The sequence below is a fragment of the Saccopteryx bilineata genome, chromosome 8, assembly GCF_036850765.1.
Source record: "Saccopteryx bilineata isolate mSacBil1 chromosome 8, mSacBil1_pri_phased_curated, whole genome shotgun sequence".
In the NCBI taxonomy this organism is placed as follows: domain Eukaryota; kingdom Metazoa; phylum Chordata; class Mammalia; order Chiroptera; family Emballonuridae; genus Saccopteryx; species Saccopteryx bilineata.
In genome coordinates, this window is record NC_089497.1 from 74,021,713 (window position 1) to 74,037,483 (window position 15,771).

General features: G+C 38.3%; 1 protein-coding gene across 2 annotated transcripts; it reads right to left on the reverse strand.

Moving 5' to 3' along the window:
* Positions 1-1,563: 1,563 nt before the first annotated feature.
* On the reverse strand, positions 1,564-12,157 carry TTC14 (tetratricopeptide repeat domain 14). 2 transcript variants are annotated; one of them, XM_066240935.1, is made up of 12 exons: positions 11,874-12,157; positions 11,305-11,429; positions 11,008-11,207; positions 9,809-9,893; positions 9,515-9,644; positions 9,024-9,179; positions 8,015-8,086; positions 7,506-7,625; positions 7,280-7,402; positions 4,893-5,010; positions 3,862-3,971; positions 1,564-3,086 (listed from the first exon to the last, which is right to left on the reverse strand). In XM_066240935.1, exons 1-12 carry the CDS (start codon positions 12,032-12,034, stop codon positions 2,165-2,167), a joined length of 2,322 nt encoding a protein of 773 aa, XP_066097032.1. In that variant the 5' UTR covers positions 12,035-12,157; the 3' UTR covers positions 1,564-2,164. The 2 variants fall into 2 exon arrangements, with proteins under 2 accessions (XP_066097032.1, XP_066097033.1); XM_066240936.1 differs by lacking the exon at positions 11,874-12,157 and adding an exon at positions 11,740-11,860.
* Between the last annotated feature and the right edge of the window lie 3,614 nt (positions 12,158-15,771).

Genomic DNA, 15,771 nt, shown 5'->3' on the forward strand with positions numbered 1-15,771 from the left:
ATGTACACAATCTGACACATAGGACCTGCATAGTAACTTTTACCCATTACCGAGGTAAAAGCCTAGCACAATTATTTGTGGAAAGGTTAGGCTCTCTGACCAACATAGAAGTCTAAATTTAACAATAAAGTAAGTTCCAACTACAGTGTAAGAGTGATAAATGATGGGACAAGTGATTAATACTATTATCTCCAAAGGTGGAGTGAGTTGTCTTAACATTCACCGGTTGTGTTAGAAAGTCATCTACTATGGAAACCAAGATGTAGCCTGAGTATGTATAAACTATAGACATAATGACGTTAAGGGAAAAACAATTGAAGTTATCACTAGGGATTCTGGACAAGTACATCCCCATTTATTTTATTTTTTTGCTGTGATGGGTTTCCTGAACATACCCCAGAAATTGGCATTTATACTCTGCTTAAGTTTACTGTGTTCCAAGAAAGCAGCTCTGGGGAAGATGGAATTTCTAAATTGTTTGGCTGTTGCATAAGGTACTATTCTGACTTTTGGGGGGTAACCTGAATATAACTTAAGGCACAAAGATACTCTGGGAAATTAGTGCTGGTTGATAGTGATGCTCAAAGTTTAACTGAATAAAAGTGGTGTATGTAAGATTCTGAAGCTGTACTAGAAATCCCTGAAGGTCAAAGGCTGTGTCAAGAGTTTTCACTTTCAAACTAGTAATACCAGAGCTCTTAATACATAGAACTGGGGACACTTTTAGATAACTTTCTTGGTGCAAAGACTAATATCCAAGTGACTAATTTCTCCTGCTACTACCTATTGTTTTTGACATTTCCTTCTGTTCCACTACAAAACTAGTGTGAGCTAAATCACTAGGCTCCCATCAGTTTTGGTATTTTACTGTTGGCAAGAACGATAAGACAGAACAAGGACTGAAAGTGTCTTCCTCCTTGATCGTTCTTAGAAATTTATAGATGGATACTCACCTTTCTGTGACCACATCCATCAGTGTCACCAAGAGTGACAGTCTTATAGGCTCCTTACCATTTAGTGTCTAGAACCTTAATTGTAAAGATTCTAAAGGACATTATAAAGAACTATGACTCCTCTATCTCTGCCTCCCAAATACTGTTTTCAATATTTGGGGAGGATCCTTACAAACCAGGTCCCTTCTTCAGCTCTAGTTCCTGGAATTTACTGAGTAAAACCAGGCTGTTGGCCTAGCCATTTATTCAGACCTTGAGAAGAGGCATCAGGGGAATCAAGGGAGAGGAAGAAGAAAAGCAAAATCAGCTCAACTCGCGACTATTTAAAAACAGGCCCAGTGTGTTCCAATCTGGACATCTGCAATACTAGGAGTTTCCTAATTTTCTTTCTAGAGAAAATCAAATTTATAGAGTACTTCTCTTGCCATTGCTGTTTTTGCTGAAAGTATTTTTTTTCCTCTCCTGATATTCTTGCCTGGAATGTAGTCTCTTAAGGTTTTATCAATTTTAAAAATAAAAATTTCTTAGGGCTATACTGCTAAGCAATAAGGTAGGTATGTAAGTAGACAGGTAGGTAGGTAGGTAAAGAAATAAGGAAAATGGGCCTCTATTCAACTTTCATGGCTTTATTCGTAAGATACTTGTTAAGCTGGTACGTCTTTTTTAATTGAATCCGGCTTTAGAGGCCAATTAGACATTACAGATAATTTGTCTGCCATTTTAAAACAAGAGTTATGTAAAAATGTAATATTTAAACAAATGATGAATATAAAATGGTGCTTAAAGAACACTTAAATATATCTCTTTCTAAAGCTGAGGGCTTTTAACAGAAAAGAGAATGAAATATTTTTCTGATGAAAATGACCCAAGTGTTCAGTGCACAAATTCAACTTTCTCTCAAACAGCAGAATAAGGGAAACCCAAGGACTCTGAATTGTCAATGAAGAAACAATACTTTGAGAATTTTAAACCATCAGAGTAAAAAATACTGTACATAAATATACACATGAAAGCCTACAAATCAAGCTTTGAAAGGGGTCACAGCTAAAACAAATATACTTTGAGAATAGCTAAAAAGCATTCACTTTCTGCAATCTCTGGAAATAAAATAACTTCAGGAGTAGAGCTTTCTGCATGGGATTGTTATGACTAAAAGACACACAACTTTTATTAACAGCCGTTAGTATAACAGTGCTGACCCCCTTGGCATATTAGGTTTTTTGTTTATTTCCTTTTTCCTTTTCAAACGCAGCTATCTGGTTAAATATATTGAGTAAATTTTGAGGTAAATTTTTTTTAACTCCACTTCCTGAACGCTCTTTGCTCTTTAGTTCATCTTCTTCAGGAACCTCCGTTTTACTACCCTCCTCATAATTATCCTCTCTTTCATATTCTCTATGATTTTTACTTAATTGATATCTTTGTTCATGTCTACTGAAATCACGTGATCCAGAATAAGTGTATTTTTTATATTTTTCAACTGACTTGGAAGAGTAGTCTGAGCCTACTGGTGAAGTGGAATACCTCATGGCACCTGGCTCCCACTTTCTATGGTGTTCTCGTCTTCCCTCGGCCTCTTTTTCAAATTTTCTAGAACCATAGATTTTGAACCTGTCTTCTGCATTCCTAGAGAAGGAATCTGAGGCATCTCTCCTACTGGAAACATGTCTTTCGTATTTGTATGACTTCTCTGTTTTGCTACTCCCTGCCTGACTTTTACAGCTATTATAAAAATCTCTTGAATCTTCAGACCTACCTCCAAAATCATCCGGAATTTCAACTGAAGCTGAAGAGAGAGGGCACCTATCTTTCTCTTTTACCTGTTTCTTTTGGTATGGTACCCTATCTTGCTTTTCCAGTAGTTTTTCCACTTCTTGTCTTTGGTTAAGAAAAGATGCTGAAGTATTGGCTGGAACTGGGAAGTACTCATCTTTCCTATTCTGATCTATCTGATTTGAGGCTGCCTTAGCTGAATGCCTTTTGGAATTTCGAGAAGACTCTGAACGGTTCCTCTTATGTTTCTTATGCCTTTTGTGACCAGAAGAGGAAGAGGATGAAGATGAAGAAACTGATTCATCAGCAGAAGAAACACTTGAAGAGGAAGAAGTTGATTTTCTTCTTTTCTTCTTAAGCCTTAAAAAAGTAGTTAATTCATTCATCAATATTAAATACAAAAATGTTTCTTAATTATCCATAATGATCTGTTCTCTTTTCCCCCTAGATTTCATAAAAAGCTCTGGCTTAGATAAGCAATTATAATAATTTGAGTTACTGCAAGATCCAATTTTACCATCAAGCACTACTTTTGGGATAAAAAATACTTGTATACAGTTGTCGCTTTAAGCAAATCCATTTCTGCAAGTAAAGTGACATTTCCAACAGTACCTTAAAAACAAGACCACCTGAATACATAAAGGAGAGAATTAAAATTTTTTATCTGGCTACTTCTGGGGTGTAGACAGTCTCTACCTCAGCACTACTGACATTTCGCTGGGGGATGTAGGGTGGCAGTGTGGGGGTAGAAGGGTCCTACAACATCATTCTCAGATGTCTAGCAGCACCCCTGACCTCTGCCCACTCGATTCCAGTAGCACTCCACCAGTATGACAACCAGAAATGTCCCTGGGGGACAAAATTATCCCCAGTTGAGACCCCTGTCTATTTCTAAAACAGTTCTCTCTAAAATACAGATAATTAAAGTAACATAATATTTTAAGTTTAAACCCCCCCCCCATTTTTTACCCTTAGAATTCCACTTTTCTTGATGTTTCATAGAAAAATTTATGGTTCTTGTAATTAATAACTGATTATGATTTGAATACTTTATTTTTACTTACTTTACCTCCATATGGCACTGTGGTTCAACTCAGAAGTTGCTTTAAGTTAAAAAATACTGATTATAGTTTACCTTTTCTCCTCTTTTAAGAGCTTACGCAACTTTTCTGCACTTGTTTCTATTTTCTTTGTTTTCTGCTTTTCTTCCTTTTCAGCTTGTTTTTCTCTTAATTCCAAAGATTTCTTTTAGAACCCAGATATCAGAAAAAACCACACGTTAAAAATAGCAGAATACATAAAACCCAGTTTTCAAAAATCCACCCCCACCAGAAACCAAATGGGGTATACCCAAATTGCCATGTATCCAGCATTAGTCAAGTATTTTTAACATATAAAAATTAGTCAAACATGTGTTTGGCATTAATCATTGGAATAGCCAGAACAATATTGAGGACCATATTGCAGTTGGTATTCCATGAAAAATGGGGACGCCATTGCATTGGTACCCATAACCCAGAGTGCAATAAAGGGAAAAATAAACATTATTTTAAAAAGTTGAAAAGTTTAAACAAGACACAGATGTATAAATAAAATCCAAATAAATTCCATTAGGTGAATTTGAGGGGGAATCACCATGTTCAAATACAAACCATTTAAAAAGTAGCACAGCCCAGTTGGATGCATGATTACATGAGAAATCATTTTCCAGTTTGAGAATGGGGATGAGCAGCACCGGAAGTCACAGACACAGCAGCATGGTCCGATTCAGAAGAAAATGCATGAGAAAACATCATCATCAGTATTACAGGAAAAGACAGTCTAAAATATCTCTCAAAAAGACTTTTAGAATTAGCTCAATTATAGTAACATCACTGAATTTTGTAATCAACAGGAAAGCTCACTACAAGAATAGTACTAAAAACCATTTAACAAATTTAGGCAATCAGAATTTTCTCACAGAGCTATTTTTACTTTTGAGTACTAACAAATCAAAAAGAAAAGACATTATGAAGCAATGTCAAACCCAATTAGAAAAAGCTGTATTTAGAAAGAAATTTTTCATTATGCCTTAAGTAATCTAGAATTGTTTCCCACAGGAGAAAAGTTAAGTTTTGGCATTAAGTTCAAATATCACTAAATTTCTAAGAGGAAATAAAGAATCACCTGCATGTATTTATGAAGCTTCTGTAAAGCATCCTCTGCATCTTTAAAAGTCTCATCCAAATCCAAAGCTTTCTTATAGTAACTTTCCGCATTTAAAAACTTTTCTTCTTCTTCTAACCTACATATGAGAAAAAGATTTAACTTTTTTGGTAAAAACAAAAAATCCTCAAACATACATACAGGTCAGAGGCTCATATGTGAGACCTCATTAGAAAACATCGTGTTTAGCAAATTATTTTCCAAACTGAACAATGCCCTAATTTTTTTTTACTATTTCTTCAGTTAAGAGACCATGTAAAACCACATACAACAGAACAAAACAGAACCAGACTCACAGATTGATGGTTGCCAGAGTGCGGGGGTATGAATTCTATGAAATGGGTGAACATGGTCAAAAGGTACAAACTTTTAGCTGTAAGTTTTGAAAATAAAATGTACAGAATGGTGGCTATAATTAATAATAATACTATATTGTATATTTAAAAGTTGCTAGGAGAAATCTTTTTTTTTTTTTTTTGTATTTTTCTGAAGTGAGAAGTGGGGAGGTAGAGATAGATTCCTGCAGCTGCCCGACCGGGATCCACCTGACATGCCCACCAGGGGGCGATGCTCTGCCCATCTGCGGTGTTGCTCCCTTGCAACTGGAGCCATTCTAGCACCTGAGGTGGAGGCCATGGAGCCATCCTCAGTGCATGGGCCAACTTTGCTCCAATGGAGCCTTGGCTGCAAGAGGGGAAGAGAGAGAGAAAGGAGGGGCGTGGGGAGAAGAGTGGAGAAGCAGAGGGGCACTTCTCCTGTGTGCCCTGGCTAGTAACTGAACCCCGGACATCTACACACCGGGCCGATGCTCTATCACTGAGCCAACCAGCCAGGGCTATAGGAGAAATCTTAGTAGCTCTCACCACACACACACAAAATAAGTTGTAACTATGTGTGGTGACAGATGTAAACCAGACTTGCTGTGGTGATCACTTTGCAATATATATGATACATACAGAGTGGGCAAGAGTAGGTTTACAGTTGTTTGTATGGAAAATATAAGAAGTAATAATAACACAAGAATAAACTGTGTATTTTGTGTATTCCTAATTATAAATCTAGTTTTGCCCCACCCTGTATATTAAACTATTATGTGGTAAACCTGAAATTAATAAAATGTTATATGTCAATTATATTTCAATTTAAAAATAAAATAAACTTAAAAAAAGAAAAGGAAAATAAAAGGAATCTGTTACTGGTAACTAAAGCCATACTGCATTGCTATTTTAGTATAATGCATAAAAACACATGATCAACTGATATCCTTTGTAAATATAGTATGATGTTGAGCTTTAGCACAGAATTACATAGACTGGCTTTTCTTAGTAGTTTATGAAAAATTTTCCTTTCAACAAAAATATTTCCCAGGAATATTTACTGTTAAAAGTTGGAAATATCGGCCCTGGCCGGTTGGCTCAGCGGTAGAGCGTCGGCCTAGCGTGCGGAGGACCCGGGTTCGATTCCCGGCCAGGGCACACAGGAGAAGCGCCCATTTGCTTCTCCACCCCTCCGCCGCACCATCCTCTCTGTCTCTCTCTTCCCCTCTGCAGCCGAGGCTCCACTGGAGCAAAGATGGCCCGGGCACTGGGGATGGCTCTGTGGCCTCTGCCTCAGGCGCTAGAGTGGCTCTGGTCGCAACATGGCGACGCCCAGGATGGGCAGAGCATCGCCCCCTGGTGGGCAGAGCTTCGCCCCTCGTGGGCGTGCCGGGTGGATCCCGGTCGGGTGGATCCCAGTCGGGCGCATGCGGGAGTCTATCTGACTGTCTCTCCCTGTTTCCAGCTTCAGAAAAATGCAAAAAAAAAAAAAAAAAGTTGGAAATATCAACAGAATTAGAAAATTTGTGTGCGTTTACATGTATATATATATACACACACACACACACACACACATATATATATATAGAGAGAGAGAGAAGGAGCAATAAATTAAATGTAATACTGAAATCTTATTCACAATTAACATCAGGAGTTCTCAATTCATATTTTGGGCATTCTTCTATTAAAATGATGAAATAAATTAGAAATTTAACTCCTCTCTATTAAAGTCTCTAGTGTATATCTACTTTCTTTTACCTTTACATTTATATTTTTACGTTGAGACTAGATATATAGAACAAAAAACTCAAATCACTAACATATCTCCAATTAGAAAGAACCTCAAACTCAATAAGAAAAAATGACTAGAAAATTTCAAGAAGCTATATTTAAAAAACATTTATAACCAAAATTGAAACTAAGAGTGTTCTGAATTGAGTGAAAGACGCTATTTCCTTACGTTAAGTTCAAGATTTTACAGTAGCTGGTTGAACATTAGATCTCCACTACTGAACAATATTTGACACTTACTGCCCTCCTCTTTCTACAAGAGTCTGGCAGAGGTATTTTCTTGCATTCCTGTGAGTTGGACAGTTTTCCAATGCAAGCTCAAAATCTTCTATTGCTTTGTTAAGACTTCCTTTTGTTGCATATCTAGAAATATGAAATAAAATTAGAGGAATTTATCTGTGGGCTATTCATAAATCTTGTACACATTCACCTTGTATATATTCCTTAAAATCCATGATCCACTTACAATGCTCCACGAGCTACCAAAGCTTCCACATTTTGTTTGTCTATTTCCAGAGCCTTATTGTATTCATTCATAGCATCCACGTGGCGCCCAACCTTAAAATAATCAACTCCAATCTTCACACTAAAAAGATATTTGTAAAGCATCACAGATTTCACAGAATATCCAAACAAAATGTTAACATGGATAAAATTTTAAAGCAAATCAAATTTGGCTAGTACTTAAGTCTTTCATACTCTACATGTAACTAAGAAGCATTCTGCTTTTGAATAGTTTCGTAACAAATTTTATGAAATCCAATTATCAATATACTAACTTCCTTTGGAAAAAACTTAATACTTGTCTGTTAAGTTTACAACATAACACCACTTACACCTATAAGAAAGCTAATGTCAAAATCTCCCTTTATTTCACTTAAGAACAGATTTGATGTTAATGATGACATAGATTCTTGCCTTACCCGAACCTTCTAGGCTAGATAACGTAACTGTTGAGAAACAAAGTCTTCATACCATTTTAAAGCCCAAGATGCAGACTGTTTCTTTCTTAATGCAGAAGCAAAATCATCTTCAGAGAAATTTTTGCTATTAAATAAAATAAAAGTCAAACCATGTAAATACTTTTTTTATAACTATATATAGCTCACCCTGCCTGACACATAATAAAAAGTCAACTTTGAAAAAGTGAATCCCAAGCAAGAAATTTATATTCTATCTTCAAAACAACTCTTGAACTCCCAGAAATGACTATTCTTTTATATTTTTAATTTAAATTTTATTTTCATTTAGTCATTTTTAACCATTAATAAGTATCAGTCTAGAAATTAACATACGACAGACATTTAGAGATGAATTCCTTTCCTCCTCCATAAATGACTACTCTGAACAGGTCAGGTCAAATTTGCAAATCCTAGCATTTCAAGATATTCAACCTGTATAGTTTTAGTCCATAATTTTGTTTAATATTTATATATTTATCACTTATTAAATTAATTATAATAAGCCAACTTCTACAGATATATAAAAACTTGTAATGACTCAGAGTAATAGATTATTTAATGCTGTGGTCAGAAACCAGGGTTAGTGTCTAGGCTGATGGTGTGGTTTCTTCCCAAATGGTTCAGGAGCCCAGGCTTGCTGCATCTAATGGCTCCACCATCCCATAGGGCCTCCAAGCTGTCTGTATTAATCCAAGTGGGTAGTTAAGAGCTGAAGAGCATAAAAGATTATGGGCTTTGTCTATGAGGAATGACTATATAATTCTTAAACATTATTTTTCTTTAGCATATACACAAAATTCTTATAAATTTTTCTAAGTCTTTTTCTACTTGGTCATATGATACACATCTATTCACTGATAAGAGACTTATTCCAGGAGACTGGATTACCTAGTTCATTCAACCTCTATCACAGTGCTGTCAGTAGGCTTTGTATAGGCCTTATTATGTCCCTCAGTTATGCCGCTTTTGAGCTCAGCACCATTCTTCTTACCACTTAATAGAATAAAACTGATTTACTATACCTTTGTAGGCCTCTCATTAAAGATGGTGGGTTAGATTCATCTATTCCTAGTTTTCCCAGAAGGAATTCAACTACTCCTGGATTAACAAATCCCAAGGAACTCTGCATGATATTGTCATAGGATTCCAAAGAATTGCTATTTAGTTCAACACTCCTCCTTAAAAATACAAACAAAAAACAATAAAACCATAGAAATGATTAATGTAATTAACATGTCTTATTTCTGTTAAAGACTTAACATCACATAGGGCTTAAATACGCATTATCATTTTTATCCATGAAAGTGTGGCAATATCATGATATGGTTCCTTTTATTAAATGTGAAGAAATTTAAGTTTTATAAAAATACAATGAGCATACTTTGAAATAAAAGAAATTAAGTTTCTACTTTGTTGTCAGAAGTTGGGACAAAATTGCTATTTTTCAGTTAAGAAACTGTTTTGCAACTAACTGCTTGCTGTTAGTTAGTTGTAATGTGGATAAATTACCTACCTGTAGTACAAAGGAAGCTCTTCAGAGCTAATTACACCCAGTTTAATACCAGATAGGTGTGGTGGAAGAAATGAGCTATACAAAGATACTGCAAGCTTTTCATGGTATCTGTCAATATCCTTGATCCCAGCTTAAAAAGAAATAAGAAACCTAGATGATTTAACAAGAAAATGCAAAGCAAAAAAAAAAAAAATTCCCTTCCAACACTATTCTTATTCAAATACACTTTCAAAATTAATAAAAACAAAAATCTGATAACTATTTCTTTTTTATTAATATGATGAAATTGGTCACCTCGAATGATATCACCAGTTTGGTAATACGATAAAGGATCCCCATGGTTACTGTGAGAAGGGACATCTCTTAATGGACACAGAGCCTGCAATGAGAAGTATTTTAAACCAACAGAATTCCATTCTTTGGTGGTAAGAGTCTTCTTTTATTCTAGCTGCTCAGTATAAATAGCTAATAGTTGACATAAAAAAATAAACCAACACCCTAAATTCTAAATTTAGGTGAGGATTTTGACAGCAAGTAATTTCTGTCTAAACACAATTAAACAAGTTTTTTATTTAGTTCAAACACTAAAATTTCATGAAATTTACAATTACTGTATTTTTCGCTCCATAAGATGCACCTGACCATAAGATACACCTAAGGTTTTAAGGAGGAAAATAAGAAAAAAGATATTCTGAACCAAATGGTGTGTTAAAATATTTAATAAAATACCGTATTTTTCACTCACATAAGATGCATGGGCATTTTCTCCTGCACTTTTGGGAGGGAAAAGTGCATCTTATGTAGCAAAAAATACAGTAAATAAGGATGATGGAACAAACAGAAATTTGCACTTGTTAAAAATGAAACAAAAGTCTGTCCAGTAAGTATGAGAATTCCAATAAAAATGAAATGTGAACTCTCCTAAGTTTACATCTGTAATCCAGTTTGTGATACCTTCTGCTTTTCCTCCTTTTCATCTGACTTGAGAGACAGCAAGTATCAAACCTTTTAAAGTGACACATCATTTCAAATTCAGGACTGGTTATCTCAGGCAAAGCATCTTATAACGTAAAAATCACAATTACTGTAAAATATATAAATAGGCCAGGAATTTATTTTTAAATTATCCATATGCAAGTATCTAATGCCAAATACTAAATAATTAAGAATACATTCAGCTAGAAAAAAAATGAGCCCCAAATACAATTGAATCTAACCATACCTGATAACTCTTTCAAAACTTGATAAAGGACCCCCCTGCCACCCGCCGCCAATCAAGGAGACTAAAAAAACCCCAAAACCAGAAATGAAGGAGTAACTCTATCACTATTAATAATATTTTAGAAAGAAAAAGGTACTTTATTTTTCTCCGATTAAAATATTTAATTCTCAAAACTCTCAGCACAACTGGGTGGACGCAAAGACACAATTCTTTCATTGAGATGACTATGAAAAACAGAAGCAATCTAATAACTGAAAAGTGAATAACTTACTGTGATTTCTAAGTGGGATATATCTCTCATGATGCCACTGCCTAAACAAATCAATACCATGAAAAACCCAAATTCCCGAATGGAACTAATTCTTCCAATCACTATATCTCCGCGTTCAATATCTCGGAAAAATAGCTCTCTCCGATCCACACTAGGTATTTCCATGAATTGTTCTAAAGGTGGCATGACTGCATAAGGATCTGAAAAAGTAATTAAAATTACTAACCACAGTTTTGTGTTCTGCTTTATCAGAAATACTGCTAAGCCGCAATCAAAAGACTTTACGACTCAACTCACCTTCATTGTCTTCATTAACGTCAGATGTTGTAGGTGCGTCTGATTTCCAGGAAAGTGCGAAAAGTAGATCCGCTTTTTTTGAAATGAATTTTTGTATTTCAACATTGTCAACTCTCTTCTCTTTTCTTAAAAAACAAAAGAAAACAAAACGTTCATCTGCAAAACTTTTCGGTACGTCCAAGCTTCGGATCACGGCTTTCATCGCCCACTCGGGCCCACCCTAAACTGGGCCCGCACGTACTCCGACGGGGTTTCAGCCAAGGACGCCCTCACTCGCCAGCCTGGAGCTGGAGGGCAGGTAACTTAGAAAGTGACGCCCGCAACACCACATCCGAGAGCCCGAAAGAGTTTAGCTAAGGCATCCCCATCACAAGGGGAAAGTCCAGCCCGAATCCCGCACTGCCCTCACATCAGCGCGGACCCCCTCGGACAGACCTCCGCACCAGCGCCCGTCTTCACGTGCGCCCGGCCCCAGCTCCGCTCCTTCCGGACTCACCGCTCGCCGGCCGTACTGCAGCCCGAGCTGGGGAGTCCCACCCCGTCTCGCAGCGGCGGCGCGGTCCCATTACCTGCTCGGGAACGGCGGCTGCGGCGGCGGGCCCCGCGCAGGCTCGGCCGTCGACCCCAGGAGGCTCCGGAAGTGCGGATTGTCCTGCTGCTCGCTCCGAAGCAGGGACAGCAGGGACGGCCCGTGGTAATTCAGCGACTGCCGCAGAAGGTCTCGGTCCATGGTTAGAGATTGTGGGGCTCAACGACCGCCGGTCTCCTAGCCCCCCGTTCGTGCCCACTACTTCTGTCAGGGAGTCCCAGAGCCTAAGCATGCAGCCTGGAAGCTACCGGAAGCACACATCACGGGCACTTTGAATTGCCTCCCGGAAGTATTTCCAAGCCGCTCAGCGTCGGCGCCCACGCGTCGGTCTCGCGACATTGAGCGAGACTACAGAAGCCGGGAAGATTGGGCCAAACATTTCCTGATCTAAGGGTTTACTGTGGCTCCGTGGTAGTGAAGCGTGTGAAAAGTTCACTTTTTTCAAAATTTCAGTGGCGTTATTCTTATACTGCAATGGCCGAGCTCTACTCTAGGGTAAATAATAATTTACCTTTCAATTTAGTGAGACGCGCCTAAGTGCCTGTACCCCAAACAGATGAGAACTCCAAGAGTTAGGAATACTCACTGGATAAATCACTGCCCACGGATCAGGCAGAACCACACTAAAACGTCGCTGTCGGAGATTTCTTGGTAGGCTAAAGGGCGGAAGAAAGGAAGGACAGTAATATTCATTAAGCAGTGGAATTGTGTTCCCCATCCATAGCCCATTCACTAGTTATTTTAATATTAACTTAAAACTTGAATGACTTTAAAGCTCAAACATATGCATATATCATTTCTCTTTAATTAAAGTGATTTATAAGGATAATTGTGCCTGTGGCGCAGTGTATACAGCTCCCACCTGGGACACTGAGGACCAGGTCCACCAAGGGGAGGTTCCTGGCTTGATGGCAGGCTCACTAGCTTGAGCGCAGGGGCGGGAGCGGTGGACCGGGGCTGTCCTGTGGTTTGAGTGGTTGCTGGCTTGGAGCCCAAGGTTGCTAGCTTGAGCAAGGGAGCCCTGGCTCAGCAGGAGCCCCCTGGTAAAGGCACGTATGAGAATCAATAAATAAATAACTAAAGCAGGGGTCGGGAACCTTTTTGGCTGAGAGAAACATGAATGCCACATAATTTAAAGTGTAATTCTGTGAGAGCCATACAACGACTCGTGTACGTTATGCATTATCCAATAAAAATTTGGTGTTGTCCCGGAGGACAGCTGTGATTGGCTCCAGCCACCCGCAACCATGAACATGAGCAGTAAGAAATGAATGGATTGTAATACATGAGAATGTTTTATATTTTTAATGTTATTATTATTTTTATTAAAGATTTGTCTGTGAGCCAGGTGCAGCCATCAAAAGAGTCACATCTGGCTTGCGAGCCATAGGTTCCCGACCCCTGAACTAAAGTGACTCAACTAGACTTGATGCTTTTCATGTCTCTCCCTTCTTGTCTGTCGGTTTCTATCTGTCTCTCTGTCTCTCGCTGAACAACAACAACAACAAAAAAGGTAATTCTGATTTAGGCTTTTTTCCCTTGCCACTTATCAGCCTAAGAACCTAACCACTGTATCTCATATGCTCTCATTTAAGAGACTGAAGAAACAAGCCCAGAGAATCTCACTTAGTAAATCAATGTCATCTAGCCGGTAAAAAAGGTAGAGTTAGGATTCCAAGTTGTTCCAGCTTGGTCTTAATAGACTCTTCCCAGGCAGAGTTGCTGGAGAGAGTATATTTATTATATAGAGGTACAAATTTGTTTTATTTCACTATATTGAAATCTGTGCCAGTTAACTGTGTGTGGTTCAATACAGTCCTCTTGAACAAAAAGCAGTGGTGGCAGTTATTCTGCCCCCTCACCAGCTCTGTGTTTTTGGGGAGATCAGTTTGCCTTCCACTGTTTCAGCTTCTGGATAGAGACCCAGCCCAGAATATAGTGTATGCCACTACACTATTTTGTGGCAATTCCTGGCAAATAGGTAAACAGATGACTGAGACTTGAGACAATACAGCAATGAAAAAAGCAAGTTTAAAAGAAAATAATTTCAAGCTGCTATGGGCAGAAGAGTTTAATCAATGATACAGACTGATTTGTGTTAGACTATAACTGTAAAGAATAGCTGTTATTATACAAGAGGGTTCTGTCATTGAAAAGGAAAGCTGACTACCAAGAAGGAACTTTATAAACATTCTAGTAAATAAGATTCGTATATTTAGATTTGGTCTGTTAATTAAGGCTCTGATTATCTCTGGAGGGACTGAGAAGCTCCATGTCTGAGAACCAGATGGCTAACTGTTGCATTTACCTGCCTTGAGACTGCTACCTTGTGAGGCCATTCTTGAGTAGTACATGCCTTCACCACTATGGGATGTGGCTACTCTTTTTCCTGATTCCAACACTAAAGTAATATTCAACAACCCCCCTCCCATATCTTGACAATCTAAAATTGCTGTCATATGGCCATGAATATAGGACAAAATAGCTGCTTTTAGAGGGTAAGCAGTGTTTATCAAGAGTGGTATTTATTTTTATTATTATTATTTATTTAAGTGAGAGGAGGGGAGATAGACTCTTGCATGCACCCAACTGGAATTCACCCAGCAACCCCTGTCTTGGGCTGATGCTCTGCCCAAGCTCGCAACTGAGCTATTTTTAGCACCTGAGGTGAAGGCTCTACAGAGCCATCCTCAGCACCCAGGGCTAACACACTTGAATCAATCAAGCCATGGCTGCAGGAGGGGGAGAGAGAGAGAGAGGGAGGAGAGGGAGGGGAGGAGAAGCAGATGGTAATTTCTCCTGTATACCCTGACCAGGAAATGAACCCGGGTCTTCCACACACTAGACCGAAACTCTACCATTGAGCCAACTGGCCAGGGCCAAGAGTGATATTTATTGAATGCTTGCTGTATGTGACAGAAAAAATAAACTTCAAATAGGTGTAATAAAAGGTGAGGCTGCTTTTTTTTTTTTTTAAATCTGTGGTTAGTGCTGCCTTAAATGGAGGTAGTCACAGTAGTTAGGTACCAGAGGCAACCTTGTTCTTCACTTCCTAAGTACCCCTTTTATGTGAGGGAATTAAGCCTTTTACACTTATAGGTATATTTGAATTTATTTTCTGCTGAGATAGATATCCTTTGGCTTTGAAGGAGACAGAGCACTGGATCTTTGAGGTAGGACCACAGGGAGTGAGGAGAGAAAGTGAGGGGTCTAGTTTTCTTTTTATCTTGGTGAAACCAGTCTTACATATGGGGTTTTTCAAGATGAACATGGAAAGAAAACACTTTGTTTCACTTCTTGCTGTAATTTTTTATTTACTGGTTTGACATTTTTTTTTTTTAATGAGAGGAGGGGAGATAGACATGTACCCTAACCGGGTCCACGCGGCAACCTTCATCTGGGGTGATGCTCGAGTCAACCAAGCTATCCTCAGTGCCCGGGCCAATGCTTGAACCAATCAAGCCACTAGTTTTGAGAGGTGAACAGAGAGAGAAGGGGAAGAAGGAGGGGAAAAGAAGCAGTTGGTTGCTTCTCCTGTGTGCCCTGACAGGATTGAACCTGGATGTCCGCACACTGGACTGAGGCTCTATTACTGAGCCAACTGGCCATGCCTGGTTTGATCCTTAAAAATTAATTTCTAAATAACTTTATAGAGTCAGCAGCATTAATAATTAAGTGAATATTATATGGAAGGGAAGAGAGGGCAGGGCATTCAAGAAGTTAGATCTTTGGTGTTTGGATCTTGGACATATTTTTATTGTAATGTCAAATTCCATTTCTAAATAAAAACATACACATCTCTTAAAACATATATACATAACACATAGACACACACGACAGTGTGGTGATGGCTGGAGGGAAAGAAGGATAGGGACTAG